Source organism: Lepidochelys kempii, chromosome 12, assembly GCF_965140285.1.
Source record: "Lepidochelys kempii isolate rLepKem1 chromosome 12, rLepKem1.hap1, whole genome shotgun sequence".
NCBI lineage: Eukaryota > Metazoa > Chordata > Testudines > Cheloniidae > Lepidochelys > Lepidochelys kempii.
In genome coordinates, this window is record NC_136391.1 from 25,881,447 (window position 1) to 25,909,440 (window position 27,994).

Consider the following 27,994-nt stretch of genomic DNA (forward strand, 5'->3'; position numbering starts at 1 on the left):
ATCTTTTCTCTCCCCAGGTGGCCCATGTAGGGGATATCACGTATCAACTGCAACACGGCCTGGCGGTACCAGCATGGTACCACCAGCTGGTCTCTCACCAATCCAGTTTGCTGATTCTTCTCTATTTGGTATAAGTGCTCCTTCCTGAGTGCAAAGTGTGGATACCATTCACCTTCCTGAGACTCTGTTTTAATGGGGACTAGTTGCTCATATGCATGGCTTAACTTAGGGTTGCTCCTCTGTTCTAACAAGAAATTCCCATTCCGTAAGAGGACTGCCAGCTCCTGGTGGCCTGCTTCTTTCTTTCGGTGAGGGTCTGCAGCTGTGTTGCTCAGGATGTCCCTTCTCTGGGGTCATTGGCTTCCCCAAGGTTTGCCAAGCTCTGGCAAGCTGGTGTCGCCACTTGGCCCCGTTCTCACTTGCGGCCCAGGCCTGGGTATTAATAACCTGCCATAAAAAGGATCATCTAGGCTATAATCATGGGGTAGGCCAATTTTTCTGCTAAGGCTGCGGTTATTACTGCAGTATGGGCTCCCACCATCAGCTGTAGCTGCTGGCTGGGGTAGGTCTTGACATTGCCATGGATACATTGAAGGTGGATTGTGTTTTTGGGAGTGGTGTTACTTCTCACCATGGAGGCCTGGACCACTGTCTGGCTGCAGCTTCCCTTGGACCATCACCGGTGCCATCAACTTGGGGAGGGGGTGTTTCCGTGCCCGGGTTTCCACCATCCAGCGCGGGGCGTACTCACACGCCATCAGTGGGCACTCCCTCGATATGTGCCATCTGCCCACAAGCATAGCATGTTAATGGGCTGGGGTTGCCAGCCTCTTTCCCAGACTGAGGGCAGCTCGCCTGCGGGATGTGGGCTAGACCTTCATCTATGAGCCACGCTTCAGATGTCTGGGGTGCCTAGCAGGCCTACTGGTGGCGTTCCACTCGCACTCGGCCTCCTTGTGCCCCTTGGGCTGACCTGGGCGTAAGGGGTGGCCTGCCCATTTGGGAGCAGGGCCGGCCTTAGGCATGGGCGAATGGGGCGAAAGCCCAGGGCGCCGTTACAAACGGGGCGCCTCCGGAGCAGGGGGGGCCCCTCCCCCCTACTGCTCAGCTGGCGTCTGCAGCTCCTGTCTGCTGCCTTAGAGCCGCCCGGGCAGTTGCTCTTGGGATCTTCCTGTTTGCTGTGTAGAGGGGGGAGGGATGGGGGGGAGGAGGGATGCTAATGTCAGGGTGTCCCCTGCACCCGGCCATCTCCGCACAGCGGGTGGTGGGGTGGGGGGGACAGAGCTGCTGGCGGCTGCTGCTGCTGTGTCTGAAGGAGCTTTCCTTCAGACTGCTGCCTGCCGCTCCCTTAAAGGGGCAGCGCGTGTCTCTCACACACTCCCCCAGCTCACACACTGTCTCTTTCACACTCATCACCGCCCAACACAGGGGTGGCCAACCTGAGCCTGAGAAGGAGCCAGAATTTACCAACGTACATTGCCAAAGAGCCACAGTAATATGTCAGCAGCCCCCCTATCAGTTCCTCGCCCCCTCACCCTGCTCCCAGCGCCTCCCACCCACCGGCAGCCCCGCCAATCAGCACCTCCCGATCAGCTGTTTCAAGGTGTGCTGTGCGGTGGGGGGGGGGGGGGCAAGGGCACGGCAGGCTCAGGGGGGGTGTGGGAAGGGGTGGAGTGGGGGCAGGGCTGGGGGTTGAGCAGTGAGCACCCCCCGGCACACTGGAAAGTTGGCGCCTGTCGCTCCAGCCCTGGAGTCGGTGCCTAGACAAGGAGCCGCATATTAACCTCTGAAGCGCCGCATGTGGCTCCAGAGCCACAGGTTGGCCACCGTGGCCCAGTACATGCTGATATTGTCGTCGTCACTTGTTGGTACTTCCTACAGTGCACATATATTCTCTGTAATTGTATTCTTTCAAAGGGCTGTTATTTTAGTTTTTTTTACTGGGCTATGCATTTCATAATTGTATTTCTCTCTTAGGCTTATATTGAATTCTTTGAGTAGTGAGTTCTAAAATGCCTAACTTGTCCTGGCTGGAGTAATTATCATTATTACTTTTATTATCATATTGTGCTTTGACATTCATTATTTAAAGTGGCACAATCAAATAATAGCATCCTCCTAGAATGTAACTTTAGCTTGTACTCACTTTAGCAATGCCAGTTTAAAAAACATTGTTCTAACTATGTGAAAGAAAACTTTCACCTTTAGCTTTCAAGGACAAGGCAGAGGAGGAGATCCATTTTAGTGCTATAAGACAGAAAGGTGAAACTTTCCAGGCAGTGCGGTAAGGGGGTGGCGGGGATTTGGATAGAGGGCTGTCAAGGTTCCTCCCCCACTCTGAACTCTAGGGTACAGATGTGGGGACCTGCATGAAAAACCTCCTAAGCTTATCTTTACCAGCTTAGGTCAAAACTTCCCCAAGGTACAAAATATTCCACCCATCGTCCTTGGACTGGCCGCTACCACCACCAAACTAATACTGGTTACTGGGAAAGAGCTGTTTGGACGCGTCCTTCCCCCCAAAATACTTCCCAAAACCTTGCACCCCACTTCCTGGACAAGGTTTGGTAAAAAGCCTCACCAATTTGCCTAGGTGACTACAGACCCAGACCCTTGGATCTTAAGAACAATGAACAATCCTCCCAACACTTGCACCCCCCCTTTCCTGGGAAATGTTGGATAAAAAGCCTCACCAATTTGCATAGGTGACCACAGACCCAAACCCTTGGATCTGAGAACAATGAAAAAGCATTCAGTTTTCTTACAAGAAGACTTTTAATAAAAATAGAAGTAAATAGAAATAAAGAAATCCCCCCTGTAAAATCAGGATGGTAGATATCTTGCAGGGTAATTAGATTCAAAAACATAGAGAACCCCTCTAGGCAAAACCTTAAGTTACAAAAAAGATACACAGACAGAAATAGTTATTCTATTCAGCACAATTCTTTTCTCAGCCATTTAAAGAAATCATAATCTAACACATACCTAGCTAGATTACTTACTAAAAGTTCTAAGACTCCATTCCTGGTCTATCCCCGGTAAAGACCAGCATATAGACAGACACACAGACCCTTTGTTTCTCTCCCTCCTCCCAGCTTTTGAAAGTATCTTGTCTCCTCATTGGTCATTTTGGACAGGTGCCAGCGAGGTTACCTTTAGCTTCTTAACCCTTTACAGGTGAGAGGAGCTTTCCCCTGGCCAGGAGGGATTTTAAAGGGGTTTACCCTTCCCTTTATATTTATGACAAGGGCATGGGAGTTCAGGGGGTGGTCAGAGGGGGGGCCTGTCGGGGGCAAGAAGTGGGGGGGTCGGATAGGGGTTGGGGCCTGGGCCATGCCTGGCTGTTTGGGGAGGCACAGCCTCCCCTAACGGGCCCTCCATACAATTTCAGAAACCTGATGCAGCTCTCAGGCCAAAAAGTTTGCCCACCCCTTATGTAAACATTAATCAGACCCACTGGAAAGTGACATTGCACTGATGGAATTGTACAGTTACACTGTATCCTCCAGAGACCAAATTTTTCATCTCTAAAATAAATTCTCCCCTCTCACCTCATGTAACAAAAATAAAACTGCACGTTTGAAAGTCATTGCTGTTTACCTTAGAGCAAGAACCAGGGATGTTAAAAATTAAAGGTCAGGTTATAACCACCTTATGCAGGGTGCGCAAGGTTAGAGAGGGCACAAGAAGCCATTCAAAATTGCAATTCTACAAACAGGGTAGGCTTTCTGCCAGCACCCCATAGGGTGCAAACTACCCCAAAAGCGTCAGGAAGAGATAGGGCTATGGGCTGAGTGGAACTAGCTGACTAGCAGGCATGTATGCCGCAGTCTCAAGGGACAGAGCTGCAGGCACCTTTCCTCAGCACGCCACAGTGGAGTTCCAGAAGGGCTTTGTGTCTTCAGATACAAAAACCCCTGCAGTATTAATCAGGGGAGTACAGCTTGAAACCACTACAGCCTTGGGGAACAATCTTGCCACACTGGGCTCAGATCCACCGAGCTTCTGTTTCTCACAAGCAGTCCTCTCTCAGTCTAGGCCCTTTGCAGGGTTAACGTTCCCTTTCAGCTTCTGCAGATGGGTTCTTTTCTTCCTTTTCCCACATCTGAGTCCCTGAGCTTCCTTCTAAATGAATCAACCCAGCTGGTCCACAGCAATCATCTGAGCTTTGTGTTGCTTCTGGCTGCTCTCCCTTCTTGATCTAGCTGGCATCATGAGTTACAAATCATAAGCACCCTTCCTTAGCCTTAATCCACCCTGCAGGGAGACCTGTGAGCCTTATGGATTTAACATGCTTGAAAACAATTTCAGAACAGTATGAACATCATGGGCAGAGCTTCTGAAGGGGTCTTTCAAAGAGATATTCCAGGCTGAAACATGCAGTACTATACATACTTATTCATCTTGATTATAAGTAGAATCCTGTCTTTGTATGATGAGCATTTCAGTATGTAACATTGTGTGTGACACTGGGACAACTTTTGCTGTGTTTTTAAATAGTTACTTAATACAGGCAACTAATTTTTGTTTGAGGCTCACATCTTTATTCCTGTTATTGTATTACAATTTTTATCAGTTTTATCTATCCCTGATCACACACAACGACATAATCTCTGACGTATCAGTAAACAAAGAAAATTTCAGTGGCTCAGATTATTTCATTTTCCATTGCTTTAATTTATCCAGGGAAGAGTAAAAGACAAATTAATCAAAAAAGGGAAATTATCTGATACAAAATCAAATGTTGTGCAATTTTACAAGTGAAAATATTACTGAAAAATGTTAGATGATAAAAGAGATTGTTTTAATTTTGGAAAAAGATGTTAATGTTTCTTTTCTTGGTAAGTTATTTGCACTGTGTTTGGTATGGGAGAGTGTGGTTAAGCTTTTAGCAATATTACATATATGTGTACGTACATTGAGATTGGCTAACAACCTTTGCATGTGTGATCTTTCATTTTCTGTTTAAAAACCCCCTCCCAAAGCATTAATATAAACCAAAAAACCCTACCTAGCATCATTCAAAGTCTGGTTGAGGAAACAGAAGCATGCATCTCAGGATATAATTTGGCCCTATATTTTTAACATTTCCCCATCAGACTTTTCTGATATTTGAAATCATTTATGTTCCAAATTTTATTCCAGTCCATTATCAAAATGTAGATATTTGAGGGGAATATGTCTTGCTGTTTAAAAGATACACACCATGTTGGATTCATATCTCAGAAGATGGGTCTCTTCCTGAGATACAGAGTTCTATTTCCCTGTACTTCCTCTAATACAAGATTATCCTTTACATTAAATCCCTAAATGCTATATCTAGTCTTCCCTCCAATGCCCCTAGTGCCTCAATTACTTCTGTTGGGACTTTTTCAATTGTTAATATCTCCTATTATTTAATGTAAATGATCTGGAGTTTTCCACTTTGTCACATATTTCGCTAGTTAGCAACAAAATCTCTATAATGTCCAGAGCTTTGCTCTCACTTCCCTCAATCAAACTAAAAAATGTGCTAATAAGATTAAACTTTTTCTATTGAACCAATATTATCTGGTAGAATTTTGCTGTGACAAATTGAAAGATACAAATTTAAACATTATCATTTATAACTCTGAGTGCTCTTTCCTGTCTTCAGTTATTTTCTTCACATTTTCAGGGAAGATCTCTGTCCAGAACTCCACTCTGTTCTGTTTCAGTTTCTCTGCTTTCTTTTGCTTTAAATTTAATTCCAGGTATTGGTCATTCAAATCATAGACTGGCCATTCAACCAAACCTTTGCCATTAGGATTTCTGGAAATGACAGAATGAAGAATAAAATCCCCATTTAATCTATTGAGACTAAGCAAATTCAAATGTTACAACATAATATTTTATTATAGCATTATTCTCACCCATTTCGAGCAAAGTTAGCCCAATATTTCATTATCGTTCGGCTGAGGTGTTTCTCTTCCTCCGTAGCCTCAGCTGAAAGGGAGAATATGTAAATGTAACAATTTTGTAAAGTAAAAAACCAAAACAAAATGTTTGAAATTATACATGCATAATATCAAAGCATGAGTGCATTAGACTATTCAAGATACAAGTTACAACAGAATTGCTTAATAGGGAATGACGCTTACAGATTTTTATTGATTAGATATTATTCTAGCCTGTCTAATGCTAGTATTTTCAAAGTTTACCAGCCAAAAGAATGATGAGTTGGCTCATTATATATGTTCCTGAGCATTCAGTCCTTGTTCTAAAATCATACATAAATATGTTTGCATCTCAACAGATCGTGTAAAGCTGCTATTCCTAGTCATTCCCTTAGAGAAGCGGGAAGGTACAGTGAAGAGAAAAAAAAAAAAGCTGTGAAGACAGGTTCACAGCATAGATGTGTGCTAAATTCAAAACCACATCATAGTCCTGATGCACAAGCGGAAAACTGGTTTGTCAATATACATGTATTTCCACATACAGGGTTTAAAAGATGCAACAGGGTGTAGAAAGAAAATGCCGTAAGTACCACTCTAAAGATAACCCTCAATAAAAGAATGTACGAGCTTAAATTATGTGGAAGGAAGAAGGGAAGGACAAAAAAAGTACATCAGTGTTATAAGGAAAAAAACCAAAGTTAATGAAAAAAATAACGTACCCATCTTTTCTTTGTTAGCAAAAGTACTTAGTTCAACGAAGTGAAAAGTGTGGGTCGTATTTGTTTAAAAGACAAGTATGCATCCATACTGTGAAATAGGTTTACTTTACAATGAAAGGATAATATCTGAAAGATGAGTCCTTACCCGTTATGCCTGTATCATCTCCCAAGAACGGCATACCAAAGACAAAGAAAAGTTCATCTGAATGATCCGCCTTTACAAAATCTGGCCTAGTATCTTTAAAAATACTGGGTCCATGCTGGAATTCATAAAAGTAGAGAGGAGCGCCAGAGTCTAAACAAGATAACATTGAGAATCAAAGCCAAGATTACAATTACTGTGCTTAAAATCAGATCAACAGCTAAATCAAACAAAACAGATAATAAATAATAAATAAACAGATAATAATAAACAGATTAATAAACAGATTAAATCAGATCAACAGCTTCATGCATGTTCTGAAATCTCTTTTCATATTTTAAAAGGCTGCAATAGATTAAATCTTGAAATCAGATGCTGACTAAAATTCTAGCTCAGCTAAGGTTTAGAATCAGTTGTTTCTGAACTAGATTTCAGAAAGTACAAGAGGCTGGGGTACAAGCAGACTAAATTCACTGATTTAATATCCCTCCCGTCCTCTCCTTCTATCTAAAAAACACACACCACCACCCAAAACCCGACAATAGTATTGGATACAGAATAATTAGAACTAAATGAACTTGGAGCCAATATTTTTTTTATCTGCATCCAATACTAAATGAAGAAACAATGTTTTGGCATATTGACTGAAAAATATGAGGGCGCTACCATAGGAGAAACATCCATTAGCTCCTGGTTTAGGTGAGGAAATCCAACCTCAGTGTTAACATGTTATGTTCTTTCATGTAATTTATTTCTGCTGCATAAAACTTGATCCTGCCTAACTCTAGAGTACTCTCTCCAATATTAGATACTAGAAAGAGCAATAGGATCTAGTAACCAAGAAAGCGTTGACAAAGTAAAGGTGGGCTAGACTGAAGAAGGATAACCAGTACAGTAACTCCTCACTTAACGTTGTAGTTATGTTCCCCAAAAATGCGACTTTAAGCGAAACTATGTTAAGCGAATCCAATTTCCCCATAAGAATTAATGTAAATAGGAGGGTTAGGTTCCAGGGAAATTTTTTTTTTTGCCAGACAAAAGACTACACATACACACAAAGTTTTAAACAAACAATTTAATACGGTACACAGCGATGATGATTGTGAAGCTTGGTTGAGGTGGAGGAGTCAGAGGGTGGGATATTTCCCAGGGAATGCCGTACTGCTAAATGATGAACTAGCAATTGGCTGAGCCCTCAAGGGGTTAACTCATTGTTAATGTAGCCTCACACTCTAAAAGGCAGCAGGAATGGAGGGAGGGGAGACAGCATGGCAGACAGAGACAGACACATACACCGTGTGTCTGTGTGTGAGAGAGAGAGATGCGCATTTCCCCTTTAAGTACGCTGACCCACTCTTAAGTACACTGCCTTGTTAAGTTAATCAGCAAGCTGAGACCACAGCTGCTGCCAGGAAGCTCCCTCCGTCCTGAGCCCTGTCGTGTGTCCCCTTGCTCTATGGAGATGGGTAAGCAGGGTGCAGGAGCAAGGACACCCTGACATTAACCCCCTTCTTCTCCCCCGCCCCAGCAAGCAGGAGGCTAGGGAAGCAGTTCCAAGGCAGAGGGCAGGAGCAGCACAGGACAGTGGGGGAGGGACAGCTGAACTGCAGGAAATTGATAGCCAGCTGGGTGGCTGCTGCACAGGGAACTTAGGAGAGTGGGGAGCTGATAGGCGGCTGCCAGTCCACCTGGTTCCAAGTCCCCACCAGCTAGCTGCATCGGGCTGCTCTTCCTGCAAGCTGTGGACAAAGCAGGCAGCTGCCAAATGACGTTATAAGGGAGCATTGCCCAACTTTAAACGAGCATGTTCCCTAATTAATCAGCAATGTAACAACGAAAGAACGTTAACTGGGAAGACTTTAAGTGAGGAGTTACTGTACCAAGTTTTACTCTTCAGAAAGCACAGTCTAAACTGGAGAAAAATGCAGACAACATTTTTTCCAAACAAAGGGAAATAAGGGCATGAATCAAAGCCTACTGAAGACAACAGAAGTCTTTCCCTTGACTTTCCATTTGGATCAGATCCTAAATGAGGATACTTGTCCTAAATGAGTTTCTCCACTGAAAGAAACAGCATAGGAGGAGAGAGCAGCATGGCAGAAAATTATCATGTGCAAGTGCCAAATCTTGAATCAATGAGAATTTTGGCATAATACAAATTTAGTGCTACAATGATTTATTCTCAGCTGAGTGCCAACTGGGAGTTGGTCTGAATTTTTGCCGTTGATTGGAAATTCACCTCTATGATATTTAGACACTTGAAGAGCTGGAATAACAAAGAGGAAATCTCCCATCAGATCCTGAAATCGGTCTCGCAGCTCAGCAGGATCATCTGTGTCTCCTAAATATTCATCTGCTACCACAGACACAGATTCAGATGGAAACTTCTGTAATGAAGGATGGAAATACAACATTAACGGCAGCGTTTAGTGTGCTTCTCTCTCTCGAGTTCTTTCTCAGTCGTGAATTAATAAATACTATCAATTGGTTTTTTATTAGTGCTGGAGAAGCCAAAAGTGATGTGGCGTTTTGGAACATCACTCTGGACAGTAGAGATTCAATGTATACACATTCCCTAAGGAATACAATTATAAAACAATGTAATAGCTATAAACAAGAACAGCAAAAGAATAGTCATACACAGCTTATGTTAAAGGAAACCACCTCTTTGAAGGGGCTGGAGGGGCACAAAAGATACTATTAGTTTCAGTGTGGGAACCTTCTTTTATTTACTCTCCTTGTGCCTCATATTATATGGCAGTATGGAGCCAACAATTCCTAATATTCCATCCTTTCACAGGGGATGACACCAGAGGAGCCACAGTTAGGTCTGGAATCCACTACTAAGCCACTGAATGCATAAATACGGCAAAAATGAGATCTCGCCAATAGCATCATATAGCCCCAAATGTGGAGTGGGTTTAAAATGAATATTAAAATATCACCCAAATTAACCTGCTGGTCTCTTACCAGTTGTGAAAATGTCAGCTGCAATGATGAGATTATGGTTTGTTTCTCCATCCCTTCTTCTATGCCAGAAAAGTTAAGTGCCTGTATAGTTAAAATATAGTTTTTCCTTTTTATATTGATTAAAATGATTTGATACCATGTGATATTTAATTCATAACTACTTACTGCTCCATTTTATACTAGCCAGTAATTATGATTAATCATTTATTAAATATAAACTTATTCTTTAAATACGAAATTATTTAAGTAACCGGAAAAATGCTTGATGGTTGAGCAGATGGGCACCAAAAGTTGTGACAGTCTGAGTTACTGAAAGCCATTTGGACATACTGATACCAGAGATCAGATTTAGTACCATTCTCTGAAGACAGTTTGACAGCACACGTTAAAACATGTTCCTTTAACAAAAATTACATGTCTAAAAGTCTTCACACAAAAATTAGAGTTATTAATCAATGACAATATAAATTGTGGGATTAATCAAAACTCTCACAGAACACACGACATATTGGCAGTGTGTTCTAGGCTCCTGGCAAACTCTTTGGAAAGACCAATAAATGTACAATATGTTTAGACTCTGTGAGACAGTGGAGAAGATATTAAAACATTTGCTGGGAGATGTCAACCCCCATGCATTTAAAAGAGGGGCAAGGCTAATTCAATATGAACCTGATCCATAGTCCACTGATAGCAATGACATCAAAGAGTGCTGTCTGATTTATAGGAGTAAGAACAGAGTGTAGACAATGTAGAGCAGGGATGGCAGAGCTATATTTAAAACACTACATGTTAGGGGACTGTACTTTGATTCTGGTCCTATGGAACAATCTCATATTTTGTAACACAGGAATTAGTGTAGAAAAGTAATTAAAAACGTCTTACTGAAAGAATAAGCCAGCCATATTCATGGTTATTTACTCCTATTATATATGGGAGAGTACTGAATTCTTTGGCAGCCAGCAGCTCTTCGGGTTTCTTTGGCATAAACACACCATCTATAACTGCAAAGAAATATGCCCCTTGCTGTAAGAAAAAAATCAATATATTATTTTATAATTATTTCTTCCTCTAGATGACACTGAAAAATTCCCACTGCTGAGCCAAGCCAAGCCGAGCCAAGACTAAAATAAGTACTCACAAGTTCTAACATTTTACAATCCAACACAGAAGAGGGTTGTAAAAGCCATTAACAAAGCCCTCAAGTCTCAGGCTATTTTTATTACTTTGTCATGTGCTTCCTTGTGGAATATCTACACAATGTATGTGTGGGGTACGTTAGGTCTATTTCACCTTTTCCATGTCAGAAATATGTGGGTGCATGGAGGGAAAATATGGCAGAGTTTTGCATACTGGGAAATAAATAAGGAGGGTTACAACAAAATAAATACTAGGTGTGAGATTTTCACCATTCTGTTGTCCTAACTCTGCTCCCACTGAAGTCAATAATAAAACACTCATTTATTTCAATAGGAGCAGTTAAGTTGGACCGAGAACTTTAGAATGTTCCATTCCAGATGGCCAAGATTAATACATCAGCTGAATGTACCTTGGAAATGTGTGTTATTAGCTTGATTTGTATAAGATGTATAGTTAAGACTTCAATAATATGGAAGAAGAATTTCAAAGAACCTTTCACATGACTATAAAAAAGAGAGGATGGTAAATTCCCAGCAGTGGCATTTATACTGCTGTGTAACATACTTTAATTCTGCCTTCTAAGAAAAAAATGACTCTGGCACTGGAAACATTCCCTATGAGCTAGCTATATTTCCCAGTTTGACAGGGACAATTAATTTATTTTTCACAACAGGTGAGCAGCAGCACTGACCCGAAGAGGCAAGCCCAAGAACATGAAAATAATCCCAGGTAAGGGTGTGGCCACATGCTAAAATGAGCACACATACGTCCAGTATTTCTGGAATAGAGGATATATTTTCTTGCAATTCAAACATACATTTCTGGAACAACATATCTGGAAATGACAGAATGGAATCGAAAATGTGGCCTCACCTGGTGTTTAAAATTGAGGGTGCCAAGATTTTGTTTCCATGACTAACACTTAGTGCACATAATATCTGGTTTGCATACTGAAACTGCATTTGTGGATGCAAATCTGGTAGATGCCTAAGTCCTCAGAACACTGCATGTCTCTGATCCCAGGCTGAGTTTAGCAGCAACAGCAACACTGCTAGACCACGGAGGTTGGAAACAGAGAAGAAGCTTCTCTTCTAGAAGGCTCTTTATTGGCCTGGCCAATAGTCCACTGGACAGTTGTTGGCTCCCCTGTAGTCTCTGAAGGCTGAAGTGAGCCTTCTGGACACTTCTGGAAGATCATAGGATTGGGGAGAGGGTCAGCCAATTGTCCCCTAAGGACTTCTGGGCCACAGAAGAGAGTTTTAAACCACCAGAACTTCCTTCTAAAGAAAACATTAATGGTCTTTTAACTTTATATTTGGGAGCTCCACTGTCACTAACATACTTCCTAGGCCAACTCTCCATTCCCCACAGCTGCTGCTGTTCCTCTTTTTCCTCTCTACCCTGAAATCCCCTTCACAGAAATGGAGGCATTCCTGAATTCACTCTATCTGCTGACAGCTGGCTCTGTGAAGCCTGCTTACTTTCCCATTCTAATGCTTGATACAGAAGCCTCGGAGTGCAGATGTACTATAAATAATCAGAAATAAAACTGCAATAAACGTTGCGTGGGTGTAGAATCAGTGGGTAGCAGAATAAACAAGTAATAAATGTCATAAAATTAAAAATGGGCTTGAATCCAAGTCCTGGATTCAGATACTCTTGGACTTTGTGGAGTTTGAAATGTGGATTAAAATTCTGCAGCTCAGTGGACCATCCTTGTATGAAACACTCAGTCCTGGTCTATGCTAGGAACTTGTGTCAGTCTAACTACATCACTCAAGGGTGTGGATTTTCCACACCCTTGAGTGACATAGTTATACTGACCTAATCCTCATTGTACACAGCACTATATCAACAGGAGGGCTTCTCCCATTGACACAGCAACCACCTCTTGGGGAGCTGGAGTACCTACACCAATGAGAGAAACTCTCCTGTTGGTGTAAGTAGCATCTTCACTGAAGGGCTACAATGGCACAGTATAAATGTAGACAAGCCCTAAATATCAGTAACTGCAGTAAGGGCCCAATCCAAAGCCTACGGAAGTCAATGGGAGTCTTTCTACTGAGCTTAATCAGCCTTCTGGCAGCTCCCAAACTAGCAACTCTCACCTACCTTCATTAGATCAGCACTCAGGGTCATTATTTCCTTATCCATTTTCTTCCTTAAACAGTGAACCATGGCAGAACTGGTTGTCTCACAGCCAGATATATTAGCGATTACCTGCAACTGTTAATAAAAAAAAAAACGGATGAGAGAGGTGTGATAAAAACAAATCATCCATCAATAACCAAAACTGCTCTAGTATGATGGATTTTAAAAAGTGCCCGCCACAGACAAGTTACCAGTGTGCAGAGGCAATTAGATGCTTCCTATGTCAACTCTCCATTCCATACATCTCTTGCCTTAGATCAAATGGTGGGTGTGTCAAAATATAGATACACTCAGATTATGGTGTATGGAGATATGAACAGGAGTCTGCAGGCCCCATGTTTGAAGAATACTTTCTGTTTTCTCGGCAATATTCAAAGCAAAACAGGCTATTTATAAAAGCTTAATCTTCAACAGATATATGCTTTGATGGGTCTCAGTTGTAATTCTGGGGTAAATTCGGGTTCCTTTGATTGCAGTCATTTTTCTGTTCCCTTTGTAATGTCTATGGCTTCCTTGTCTCCTAACATTTTTTTTAAAAACATTAGAAAAGTCAAGTTCTAACTCCTATTTTTCCTCCCGGATTCGGAAAGTAACAGCACAGGACACTGACTTCTCCCAGTTCAATAAATGAATCTGTTGAGTTTGGCAGATTATTGCAGCTCAGGCATTAGCCTCTTGTGATGTTACATTCAAAGTCTTCCTACAATTGCAGAGGTCCTACAGAAAAAGAGGGAAATCAGAACCTGATATTTTCAGTCTACAATTTTTGTTGAAGTAGGAGAAACTATAAATAAAACCTTTGAGATCATCTTTCTCCATCAGGAAAGAACAGGAGGGTGCAAACATATGGTGGTTAATTTGAAAGTCAGTTTTGAAAAGGTCTCAGGCACTGGAAACTTGGTATTTTAGAGAAATACGGTTAAGGTAATACTGAAAACTTACGTTAGCAATGGCTTGAGCATGGGAAATAAAGAAGCCAGGAAGTGGAGCAACTCCACTTTCTGATATGGCTTTATGGAACAAACCTTTTGACAATGGAGATAAAATCTACAAATGAAAAACAAGAATATAATTTACATGTTAAAATGCAGATTTGATACAATCCATGACTGACTTTACTTCAGAAGCTAGATTTAAAAGTGAGGCTTGATTCTAGACCAGGGATCGGCAACCTTTGGCACGCAGCCTGCCAGGGTAAGCCCCCTGGTGGACCGGGCCGGTTTGTTTACTTGCCATGTCCGCGGCTCCCACTGGCCGCAGTTTGCCACTCCAGGCCAATGGGGGCTGTAGGAAGCGGCAGCCAACACATCCCTCAGCCCGTACCGCTTCCCGCAGCCCCCATTGGCCTGGGACGACGAACCGCGGCCAGTGGGAGCTGCGATCAGCCAAACCTGCAGACACAGCAGATAAACAAACTGGCCCGGCCCGCCAGGGGGCTTACCCTGGCAGGCCGCGTGCCAAAGGTTGCCGATCCCTGGTCTAGACTTACTTAGTGTTCTTAATACAAAGGTATTTATTGGAAACGTACATGTGCTCCAACACTGAATGCTCCTGCAGACTCTCCAAATATAGTAACAGACTCTGGATCTCCTCCAAAAAACTCAATATTTTCCTGAACCCACTGCAGAGCTGCCACTTGATCCAATAAGCCCCAGTTTCCACGAGCATGTTCATCACCAGTACTGAAATCAGAAGTGTATATAGGGTATCAGTTGTAAAACCACCGGCTATTTATTCCTTATTGTCTGGCATACAATACTGGCTCTACAGAACAAAAACCATGTGGATACTTTATTCTTACACCAGCTTATTCAAAGTCTATTTCTGAGCCCCAACGTATGGCTTTGAGTACTACAGGCCACTGCTGATCATTGCTTGACTTTCAAAGGAATAGTTTTGCACTATACATGTGAACTCCAGACAACATAATATTACAGACAGAGCATTTAGCAACAGGCACATATCAAGTTACATTATAGGTTTAGGCTGACCAGATTAGCTTTCTGTATTTTATAATTTTTTGTTTGACTGTGAATTTTTAACTGCTGTCAGGGCATCCAGAGTAGAACGGGATATGTGCTTTTTGTCATTAAAAATGAAAGGTAATAATAAAATTAATTACTTGGAAAAAAGATGCTGTAATTGTGCAGTAAGAAAGGTTCACTCATCATGAGCGTACTTCCTATCATGGTGGGTGTGTGTGTGTGTTAGTTAACAGAGTATCTGGTTTGAGCAGATTCATAGTAACAAAACATGTCTCACCTAAAGAATCCAATGATACCTAATCTATACTGGACAGTTACTACCACCACATTTTCATAGGCGGATAATGCCGACCCATCATATATCGAAGCCCCACCTATCATGAAAGCTCCTCCATGGATCCACACCATAACCTGAAAAAAGCAGGATCAGTTACAACTATTTGTAATGATGAACTTGCTAATTTTGTAATAAATGACAAAAACAAATCAAAGGGTTGCAGGTTGCAATTTATATAAACAGGATTATTATTTTTAAAGCAACAGTTTAGTTTTAGATAATGCTCAACAAAGAGAAAACAAACTCTTGTTTATGTACAACATTTACTCTGTTAGAAGTGTGACAAGTGACCCATGCTAAGGACCAATACATTTTTATTTACTTTTGTCACCAAGACCATGATAATGCATTTTAAATATCCTTTTTACCCAGTGTCATTCACTTATATTTATGTACAGTGCTTTGACATTTCAAAGGGTATCAGAGGCTATTTACGCTAACCAAGTTATCTTATTGAAATAATGTTCAGCATTTTCTTTTGTTCGATTGTTCGCTATAATTCATATATGGCTCTTCACTTTGTATTTCTAACAAAGGTGCTCCTGCCCTGTGACTCAGCAGAACTAGGATGATTATTTTTTATTATTTTACAGCACCCAAGGGAGTGATGAACATCTTGCAATATAGATAAGAAGACATGATCCCTACTCTGAAAAGCTAATTTCGGATCTGACACAATGAAAAGGGGTAAGAGAACAGTAGTGGGAAGCTGAGAGAGGAAGGACAGGTTAACGTTAGTAGGTTAACATTAGCAGGTTAAACCATTAAGTAGGTTTGCTTACAGGTAACTTAGCCTTCTTGTTTGAATGGGCAGGAGTGTAAACATTCAGATATAAGCAATCTTCAGAAACTGTTAAGGGAGGTAATTCAGTTTTTAACATTCTTTCTATTGTCTTTATCCACTCCATGACTTGTAGGCACCTTTAATGATATAATGAAAATGCCAGTGTTCAGTAAAATGATAGCAACACATGATCATAATATTAGTTTTATCTGATACTAGATTTCTGACAATAGCATTTCTAAAGCTGAACACAATTACAGAGTGATCCAAAAATTCACAACACCACATTAATCTTGAAATAAGGAAACCAGCTTTAAGTAAGAATTGCAATTGATCTGAGTTACAACAGAAAACCCCAGTCACCTATATCCTCCTGGCATTATAATCATGTAGATTTGCCTCTTACTTTGAACACATATTATTTTTGTTTCTGCACAACTCATGAAAGTCAAGATATAACCAAAAGAGCTCTTAAAGCTTCAGGTTGCCTTATCAAAGTTCAACTCAGTGGATCAGTGGGGGAATCATTTTGCTTGGAAATGTGTGAAACAATAACTAAGCTATCAACTTATTTTCAAAAATACTACAAAAGGCATTATTTGGAAATATTCAGTATACAAGGGGCTGCCTGCTCATTTACAGCTCCCTCCAGCCAATATGCTGGAGATGTTGGATAATGAAGTCAACAGCACAGTTGTTTATAAACTCCTACTGAAAATAGGTTTCAGAGCAGCAGCCGTGTTAGTCTGTATTCGCAAAAAGAAAAGGAGTACTTGTGGCACCTTAGAGACTAACAAATTTATTTGAGCATAAGCTTTCGTGAGCTACAGCTCACTTCATTGAATGCATCCGATGAAGTGAGCTGTAGCTCGCAAAAGCTTATGCTCAAATAAATTTGTTAGTCTCTAAGGTGCCACAAGTACTCCTTTTCTTTCTACTGAGAGTAGTCTCCCTGACCTCAGTTGAGTCTGCATAGCAGGAGGAAGAGGAAGTGGGAGAGAACATCACTGATGAACAGTGAAAATTATTTATTGCAATGGCCATAAAATTGAAATTACAGTTAAAAATCAATCACATATAAAATCTTTTCCAGACAGCTTGACCCCACTTAAACTGACCTAGCAGGGCTTACATTCCAGATTTATTTACTGAGGGCAACATTAACTAGGTTGGCAGAGTATCCAAAATTTAAATGTAGACTCTTATTCTCATTTTATTTTTCTAAAATAAAGCAACGGTTTTCACAGCTCACACTCAAATGGATCTCTAACGATATATTAGTGTTGTGATGTTACTGGGCTATTTTAGTAAAGGACAAGGACACCATTCAATTCACAAGAGAAACGACTGGAGGATTTTAGGAATTTCACATTTTCCACTTTGGGACCCACCATTATCATGCAAACACATTCAATAAAGCCGAACTCCTTTGCTAGGATACATAATGTTACACAACCTCATTAACCAAAAAAAGGCATACATGATGCAATTCAGATTCATTTACTAAACAGGGTAGATAGGCAAAGCCTAACACAATCGGATCTTACATTGGTGGGTAGGAAATTGCAGCTCTCAGACCTTTCCATGGCTCTGCTTGTTGTGGTGGGGAAAATCTCAGGGATCCAAGAGGTGGTTTTGCAAAAGGAATTCCAAGAAAAACATTCACGAGCCTGTCTGCTCCTTTCACGCTGGTCTGTTTTCCTTGAAGTCGCCCATATTTGGTAGTCACTTCTGGTTGTGCACCTTTATGCCCTGTGCAACATATTGATAAGATATTAGCACATTCTCAATGAGGCAGATTTCCCAGGGCATCAAGTGCTGCTCAGACAATCTTCCACTTTTTTTCCAGGAAAACCTGCCTTACAGTGAAATTCTTGTAAGTATTGTAAGAAGTTGTACTTGTAAGAAATACCAAGAAGCTCAATCTATTTACATTATCCAAGAAAAGGTTATGAGATGATTTAATCATAGCCTATAAGTACCTACATGGGGAGAAGATTTGAGATAGTAGAGGGCTCTTTAACCTAGCCGACAAAGGCATGACAAGATCCAATGACTGAAAGCTAAATCGAGACTAGATAACCCCAGACTAGAAATAAGTTGTAAATTTTCAACAATATAGTAATTAATCACTGGAACAACTTATCAAGTCATATGATGGACTCTCCATTATTTTATGTCTTTAAATCAATATTGGATGTCTTTAAAAATATATGTTCTAGCTCAACCACAAGATATGGGCTTGATGCAGGAATTACTGGGGGAAATTTAATGGCCTGTGTTATGCAAGAGGTCAGACAAGATGATCCCAATGGTCCCTTCTGGCCTTACAATTTATTAATCTTTCTTCGATGCTTTTAGCATAGTCCTTTTATTTGTTTGCTATCATACATCAAAGTAAAAGTACTGTTAAAATAATTACTTCTTCCTTTACAGTATTTCACTATAAGAATTTTATGGTATTTCCAATTCCGAAGCAGAAATATGCTCTGATAGTGAGAGTTGGGGTGTAATTAGGAATAGGCTGCAAGTTTTTAAAAAACAACAAAAACGATGGGTTATCTGATCCTATATGGTTGAAAAGTGGCCAATCACCACTTTGATTACTTAGCATACTCCCCTGCATGACCTTTCATCTATCTCACTGTTTTGTCTCTTGTAGAACGTGAGCTCAGACACTGTTCGGGTGACGCTGGTAACAAATAATTATCTTAATAAGTAAGAGGGATTTATTCCCTTCAGTTGACCCAACATTGTGCCTAAGAAAACAAATGGTTCCTTCCATTGTGTTCCCTCAGCAGGTCAACTATTGTCCCGATCCAGCAAGGTGCTGGGTACCTTGCAGGATAAGGATACATGAGGCCAGATTCAGGAATCACACAACAGCAGGTTATATGATCATGCAGAGCACTAACTCTCAGGCCTAAGGGTTGGCTCAAACTAGGTATTTTACTGATCATTTTTTAAAGCTGCTTTACAGTTGAAAAGGGGAAAAAAATGTCTGCGCTAGATATTTTAGGAATACCTTCAAATATGTTATTGACCTCTTGCTTTAGTCACTGTTACTGACTGCTTTGGCTTAAAGGATTTCTTTCTTTTGGGTGTTAATCTTTCTCTGCTTCATATGTACTTCACAGAGAAGCTGTAGCCTGAAATTTTCAAAGCATCTAAACCATTTGGATGTCTAATTCCTATTAATTTTTAATAGGTTTTGGTCAAAGCCCTCTACACCAACATTCCACACAAAGATGGACTACAAGCCGTCAGGAACAGTATCCCCGAGAATGTCACGGCAAACCCGGTGGCTGAACTTTGTCCTCACCCACAACTATTTCACATTTGGGGACAATGTATACCTTCAAATCAGCGGCACTGCTATGGGTACCGCATGGCCCCACAGTATGCCAACATTTTTTATGGCTCACTTAGAACAACACTTCCTCAGCTTTCGTCCCCTAATGCCCCTACTCTACTTGTGCTACATTGATGACATCTTCATCATCTGGACCCATGGAAAACAAGCCCTGGAGGAATTCCACCATGATTTCAACAATTTCCATCCCACCATCAACCTCAGCCTGGACCAGTCCACACGAGAGATCCACTTCCTGGACACTACGGTGCTAATAAGCGATGGTCACATAAACAACACCCTATCCCGGAAACCTACTGACCGCTATTCCTACCTACATGCCTCCAGCTTTCACCCAGATCACACCACACGATCCATTGTCTACAGCCAAGCTCTACGATACAACCGCATTTTCTCCAACCCCTCAGACAGAGACAAACACCTACAAGATCTCTATCAAGCATTCTTACAACTACACTACCCACCTGCTGAAGTGAAGAAACAGATTGACAGAGCCAGAAGAGTACCCAGAAGTCACCTACTACAGGACAGGCCCAACAAAGAAAATAACAGAACGCCACTAGCCATCACCTTCAGCCCCCAATTAAAACCTCACCAACACATCATCAAGGATCTACAACCTATCCTGAAGGACGACTCATCGCTCTCACAGATCTTGGGAGACAGGCCAGTCCTTGCTTACAGACAGCTCCCCAACCTGAAGCAAATACTCACCAGCAATCACACAACACAACAGAATCACTAACCCAGGAACCTATCCTTGCAACAAAGCCCATTGCCAATTGTGTCCACATATCTATTCAGTGGGCACCATCATAGGGCCTAATCACATCAGCCACACTATCAGAGGCTCGTTCACCTGCACATCTACCAATGTGATATATGCCATCATGTGCCAGCAATGCCCCTCTGCCATGTACATTGGTCAAACTGGACAGTCTCTACGTAAAAGAATAAATGGACACAAATCAGACGTCAAGAATTATAACATTCAAAAACCAGTCGGAGAACACTTCAATCTCTCTGGTCTCTCGATTAGAGACCTAAAAGTGACAATTCTTCAACAAAAAAACTTCAAAAACAGACCCCAACGAGAGACTACTGAATTGGAATTAATTTGCAAACTGGATACAATTAACTTAGGCTTGAATAGAGACTGGGAATGGATGGGTCATTACACAAAGTAAAACTATTTCCCCATGTTTATTTCCCCCACCCCCACCCCACTCCTGCTGGTATTAGCTCATCTTAAGTGATCATTCTCCTCACAGTGTGTATGGTGACACCCATTGTTTCATGTTCTTCGTGTATATAAATCTCCCCACTGTATTTTCCACTGAATGCATTCAATGAAGTGAGCTGTAACTCACGAAGGCTTATGCTCAAATAAATTGGTTAGTCTCTAAGGTGCCACAAGTACTCCTTTTCTTTTTGTGAATACAGACTAACATGGCTGCTACTCTGAAACAAATTCCTCGGGCAACTTTGAAAATCTCACCCATAATTTATTGTTTGATTTTCTTTGGTCTTTGCACACATACAAGGTAATGATAGTCTGCAGAATTCTAGATGGCATGGACATCTTTTAATAACTTGTGTTCAAAGAGTCTCTTCTTTACAAAAAGTGGAGTACATAATACATTCAGGAAAAGGCTTATAAAAAGCATTACTCAACTTGGTCTTTCTGTAAAGACGTGTACACCTTTAAAACTAAAACAAATAAAAATGGCAGCTACATTTTTATTAACTGGAAAAAAATACAAACTGGTATCTTCAAACTTAGGTCCAATCCTGAACTAATCCATATGGGTATTTGTGAAGAACCTCATTTATTTCAATGGGTTTCTACACAGGAGTAAGAGTCTTCTCTGTGCACATGCCCTTGACTGTCAGCATTTTCAGGCAAGGAATATGTCACTTTCTATGTTTTTAAAGTACAATGTACATTTGCTACACTACATACATGATTTGCAACAAAAAGGAAGTAGTAGAAGTGTTTACTAACTTCTCACTATAGTAAAGAACTTCACATTATTATTAATACATAAAGATACTACTATCATTTTCATAATAAAATACTCCATAAACCTTTTGCAGTGAGGTGCAGTTTCTTAGGGTTTAACTTATTAAATGTATGTAATATGGATATTTTTCATTTCTTCCTCTTCTTTCTCCCATTCTGACTTTTCCTTAGACTTCAGGTGGTTATAGGTCAGCTCTGACCAGCAGAAGACAGTGTGCTATTTAGCACAATTTATCACGTAGATAAGCATTTCCTTATGTATCCAACTTTTCAACTAAAGTCTTTGAGCCTGATCATGAGAGATGCTGACTGCCCTCAACTAAGTCCATGGGAAGCAAAGGCATAGGCATTCAGTACTTCTGAGAGGTGTTGGTACTCCATAGGACCTGGTCCTTTGACTGAAATATAAAAGTTAATTAGGCAGAACGCTGAACTCAGTATCGAATCTACTGTGGCAACATAATCATTTTTTAAACAATAAGAATCTGTCTATTCTCACAGTTTTACCATGTTGGTTTGTACTTTTTGTATGACTGACTGGGCTCACTATAACCAGAATTACGATTGGATGAATTATGGGGGCTGTACTTTAGTATTAGGCAACAGCAGCATAATGCATGACTTTTCCCACAAATCTCTTGAGGAGGCAAGTATTAGCTCCACTCAGAGTTACTAGCATCTATATGAACCACCAGAAGGCAGAAAAGACTTCATTCAACATAATTTTCCTCTTCCTGATGAATATGTAATGACTTTTATAAAAAAGGATAAGGTAAAATAGGCAACGTTTGTTATTTACTGAACACAAGAAATCAATATGTGACCATTAAACAAAGACGACATGCCTACGCTGCAGGCTTAACCCATGTTCTTACCCCTCATCATCCTCACACAAAACCCTTATGCATGTGCATGTGTTTTGAACCTATACCTTTTTGCCCATCTGGGGGTTCAGGTTAGAGCACAGGGTCCTCTTTAAGGTGGGCTCTGACCAGCCCACTTTGCAATTAAGATGTAGCCCAGGTCACAGCTCAGGTTTTGTCAGCCCTCTAAACCTGTAGTTTCTGGCCCTCCTACCTACTCACTTCCTACTTGCCTCCTATGTGCCTGAAGCTACCTGCCAGTTTATACCCACCAGGCCAGCATTTAATTCTTCATTCCATGCACCCATGCTCCATTTCTGCAGTATTCAGTTCACCTCATCCAAACAGCCCTAGAAGATGCCAAGCAAGCACGCTGCTAGCTAGCCAAAGGATCACACCAGGGTTCTGATTAACCTCTGGTGTGACTACAGCAAAGAACATGACTTTGGGAGAAGCATCCAAAATCTGCACTTGTATGATACATATCTCTAAGAAGTGGGGATCAAGCTGACAGTTGTTCAGAGGAAGGAAGGAATTAAAAACCTAAAAAGCATCTACCACAAGGCAAAGGATGGCAATTGCAAGTCTAGCAAGTGCCAAGCTAAACATAAAATCTGTTCCCATGGCTAGCGGTTACTCTCCCCTAAAGGACATGAGAACCATTATATAGGTGTGCAGCAAAGGGATTAAACTAGATTTTGTGCAACATGCGTGCACAGGAGTGATTAAATTGAATTGAAATGAAAGGCAGTGAAAGAAGGTGACCTGGTTATGTGAAACCTGTGACAAATGTATGAAAGGAGTTGAGGCATGGGGCGTCAGTGACCCGGCCCTTGGGAGAGGCTAGGCCCCAGCCCCAGCCCCTCCTCTTGTGTCCAAGGCCGCCCCTTTCTATCTCCCTTCCCCGCAGGAGCCCAGAGCACACTGCAGCCCCTGGCCCCAAGGCCAGGTGATGAAGCCCCAGCCCCGGATGGCAGCACCCCCAGCCCCAGTGTGCCCTGTGGCCCAGCCCCAGAGCGCTAGGCAGCGCAGATGCAGAGCCCCCATCCCTGGTACACTGGGCAGCATGGCTCCAGCCTCAGCCGCCCTGCCTCCCTGAAGGAGGCAGGCCAGCCAGCTAGCTAGCCTGGGCCAGCCAGGGCTGGGAACAGCAGGAGGGGGCCTGGCCTTGGGGTGGAGTGTGGGCAGGGCCACACTAGGCTGTTTAGGTAAGCACAGCCTACCTCTGCCTATGATATCTGCCGCCCTCGAAAATTTGGAGCACCCCTGGGTCTTAGTGTCCTCCCTCCCGCCTGTTCCTATCCCAGTTCTGACCCATCCTGCAGGCTCCTACCACAGTTGGCTGCTGCAGCCTGTTGACTCTTCCTCCAGAGGGGATCTAGTACTTAAAAGTGAAAAAACCTGCCAGACCTATTAGCACAACATTGAAACTGTTAAAGAGCCATTCAAGTGGTAATAAGAAAAGGAGTACTTGTGGCACCTTAGAGACTAACCAATTTATTTGAGCATGAGCTTTCGTGAGCTACAGCTCACTTCATCAGATGTATGCCGTGGAAACTGCAGCAGACTTTATATATACACAGAGAATATGAAAAAATACCTCCTCCCACCCCACTGTCCTGCTGGTAATAGCTTATCTAAAGTGATCATCAGGTGGGCCATTTCCAGCACAAATCCAGGTTTTCTCACCCTCCACCCCTCCACACAAATTCACTCTCCTGCTGGTGATAGCCCATCCAAAGTGACAACTCTTTACACAATAAGAAAAGGAGGACTTGTGGCACCTTAGAGACTAACCAATTTATTAGAGCATAAGCTTTCGTGAGCTACAGCTCACTTCCTCAGATGCATATCGTGGAAACTACAGCAGGCTTTATATATACACAGAGAATACAGCTCACTTCCTCAGATGCATATCGTGGAAACTACAGCAGGCTTTATATATACACAGAGAATATTCTCTATTTATTCTCTGTGTATATATAAAGCCTGCTGTAGTTTCCACGATATGCATCTGAGGAAGTGAGCTGTAGCTCACGAAAGCTTATGCTCTAATAAATTGGTTAGTCTCTAAGGTGCCACAAGTACTCCTTTTCTTTTTGCGAATACAGACTAACACGGCTGTTACTCTGAAACCTGTCTTTACACAATGTGCATGATAATCAAGTTGGGCCATTTCCTGCACAAATCCCGGTTCTCTCACCCCCTCACCCCCCTCCCAAAAACCACACACACAAACTCAGTATCCTGCTGGTAATAGCTCATCCAAAGTGACCATTCTCCCTACAATGTGCATAATTAAGGTGGGCCATTTCCAGCACAAATCCAGGTTTTCTCACATCACCCCCATACACACACAAACTCACTCTCCTGCTGGTAATAGCTCATCCAAACTGACCACTCTCCAAGTTTAAATCCAAGTTAAACCAGAACATCTGGGGGGGGGGGGTAGGAAAAAACAAGAGGAAATAGGCTACCTTGCATAATGACTTAGCCACTCCCAGTCTCTATTTAAGCCTAAATTAATAGTATCCAATTTGCAAATGAATTCCAATTCAGCAGTTTCTCGCTGGAGTCTGGATTTGAAGTTTTTTTGTTTTAAGATAGCGACCTTCATGTCTGTGGGAGGAGGTATTTTTTCATATTCTCTGTGTATATATAAAGTCTGCTGCAGTTTCCACGGCATACATCTGATGAAGTGAGCTGTAGCTCACGAAAGCTCATGCTCAAATAAATTGGTTAGTCTCTAAGGTGCCACAAGTACTCCTTTTCTTTTTGCGAATACAGACTAACAGGGCTGTTACTCTGAAACCTGTCAAGTGGTAATGAAGCCATTTAACAGGCATTTGCCAACCTCCAGGCATATACTGTTAATTTCTGAATTTACTGACAAAAACAGTTGTGCATTACTGTAATATTTACTCAGAACATGTAGTCTACAGGACCTTAGTTTAAAATTTGCTTTAAAAATATTTCATTAGTGTGTTGCTGAAGATTATAAAATCACATCTGAAAAAAATCCTTGCATAAATTTTTAGATGCACACTCTGAGTATTCACCTTTAGCCTGAAATGCTTGGATCTTCAAACATATAGATTTTTAAATAAATCCTTCAAAAGACCACCCTTATCTAAAATATACATGCGAGTCCGGGTTGCTGTCAGGCATAGGGGCACCAGTGTAAAAATACTGCATAGGGCTCCATAAATCCTAAGGACGGCCCTGCTGCCGCCTATGAGTTGAGGGCTTGATTTATATCATAACGTCCTTCACTTTGAGATAAAAATACTATTTCATTGTAAAATCAATGTATAGCAATAAAGAAAAGTCTTGCAAGTAACAACCAATTTCATTTACATATTTTCAGAAACAAAGAGTCCACAGCAACAGTTTCTCAAAATTTTTTGTGTGTGTGCAAAATTCCCATTGACTTCAGTATAGTCAGGACTTCACCCCAGTGTCTATTTTTCGCTCCTGCCCTAACAATTATAAAATGCTTCTAATAATTCACTCGAGTTTTGCCTACCAGTTTGCCTGTAACTAGGCACTTTGTCTTTTTGTACTCCCAGAGCAGAGGTTCACTATGTCTATGAGATAATAAATTTCATAGCACCGAATAAAATTCTACCACTTTCATTTTACAACTAACAAAAAACAAACAAAAAAAACCAGAGGAAAGCCTAGATACTAAAAATTACACTTCAACAAAATACATTCACCCTTGGCCTCTGAGTGAGGCACAGCCTCACTGTAAACAGACAATTGTGAAGGTAACACCTCTTAGTTTTGTGCAGTGTTATTATGTCGGATCATATTAAAGAAGTTCCGTATTAAAATCACAAATGAGTTTGATTCCCCAGAGTTTAAATTCCAGGGTATTAAGAGGTCTCTTGGTTTTTGGTACTGTTTCTCTCCCTCTGTGTGTGAAACTTGCAAGCTGCTAATTGCGTTAGTACATTCTAAGACAGAGTCTGTTCTCAAAGCAATTCACACAGAGAGAGCTCAAAGCAATACTCTAACAACAGAAACAGCACCCAGAGACTCCCCGCCCTTTTGTTGTATTAACAATTGTGATTAAAATAGAGATAGAGGATGTTTGTGGATGGATGCTTGGTATGGATAATAACTGAATGATCAGGGAGGTGCCAGACTAAGAATCCAGTGTCAAGGCGTCAAGTGGAAATAACCAGAGAACCCCCCGGAGGGCAGACTGGAATCCACCCAACAGCCTCAAGAATGGGAGAACCAAAGAACAAGATAACATCTGGCAGCACAGCGCCATCAGGAATGTGCTATCTGCTGATTGATTCAGCAACAGCATGATGAAGCAATTCCCATAGACTGGCATAGGAAGAAATTCCTATAAAAATGGACTCTACAAAGTGAGAACTTTGGGGTCTGATTCTGCAAACCAACTTCCAGGAGTGTCAGAAGAGCATCTGACAAGGCCCTGCTCCCTCCTCATGTCCAGGCCACCTGGCCAGTGGCTTGGCATGAGCAACTCTAAGGCTGGTAACTATGATAGCAACCTTGCAGAACCTCTGTGTGTGTGTTTGTAGGAATGAATGTGTGAATAAATATGAGATTGAATGGAATGTTATAGCTATAATTAACTGCTTACTATGATTCTTTCTGTATTCACAATAAATGTGGTATTTTGCCTTTTTCCCTTTAATAAGATCCTGCTGGTTTTTGATTTATTGGTATAACAGCTGGAGCCATGTCATCCCCAGGGTATTAGAGACAAGAGGAGAGGTAAAGTCTTTTATTGGACCAGCTGAAACGTGCAGTGCTCGGGGGAGGGGTGTTTCACACTCCTGAGTAAGAAAGTTGCAGCACTGTAAAGTGCCAGTGCAGACAAGCCCTTAGACTGTCACAACTAAATATGAGAACCAAGACAGTTTGGCATACATAGTTAGCACATATTCTGAGTCATTGGTTTTCCAACTGCAGATCGTGACCCAGTAGTGGGTCACAGAATGTAAAGCACTGGATCGTGGCAGCTCTGGTCAGCACTGCCGACCGGGCCATTAAAAGTCCCGTTGGTGGTGCTGCCCGGCTAAGGCAGGCTAGTTTCTACCTGTTCTGACACTGTGCTGTGCCCTGGAAGCAGCCAGCATCAGGTCCGGCTCCTAGGCAGGGTGGGGGGGCCCACAGGGCTCCATGCGTTGCCCCTGCCCCAAGCACCGGCTCCACACTCCCATTGGCCGCTTTCTGTGACACTTTTTTTTTGGGGGGTGGGGGGGAGGGAAGATTAGTTGTATATATAAGACAAAGCCCCTAATATGGGTCACCCTAACAGAATCAGACTGAAAATGTTAAAAATATCTTAAGGGTCCCGTGCTTATATCCCTTCCTGACTTTTCCCATCAGTAAAGGAGGTTATATTTACCTTCAGTTGCAATCACAAGGAACCATGCAGTACAAATCAGAGATCTGAGCAGCAAACTCCTGACAGCAGATTGCATTTTCACGTCTACACTAACCACTGCTCGTTCTCTTCTAATTGCCAAAATGCAGGCACAAAGGTCACATGGCCAGAAGAGTGACTAAGGGCTTGTTACTAAACTCTAGATCGAAACAGATATGAGGTAA

The 27,994-nt window shown here is 41.7% G+C and overlaps 1 protein-coding gene across 1 annotated transcript; it reads right to left on the minus strand.

Moving 5' to 3' along the window:
- Window positions 1–2,881: 2,881 nt before the first annotated feature.
- On the minus strand, window positions 2,882–27,928 carry LOC140896313 (fatty acyl-CoA hydrolase precursor, medium chain). Its single transcript, XM_073307932.2, has 13 exons — window positions 27,792–27,928; window positions 17,688–17,892; window positions 16,139–16,277; window positions 15,297–15,430; window positions 14,563–14,716; window positions 13,977–14,081; window positions 12,996–13,109; window positions 10,629–10,769; window positions 9,747–9,827; window positions 9,016–9,163; window positions 6,780–6,929; window positions 5,892–5,964; window positions 2,882–5,790 (listed from the first exon to the last, which is right to left on the minus strand). Exons 1-13 carry the CDS (start codon window positions 27,865–27,867, stop codon window positions 5,604–5,606), a joined length of 1,707 nt encoding a protein of 568 aa, XP_073164033.2. The 5' UTR covers window positions 27,868–27,928; the 3' UTR covers window positions 2,882–5,603.
- Window positions 27,929–27,994: the final 66 nt, after the last annotated feature.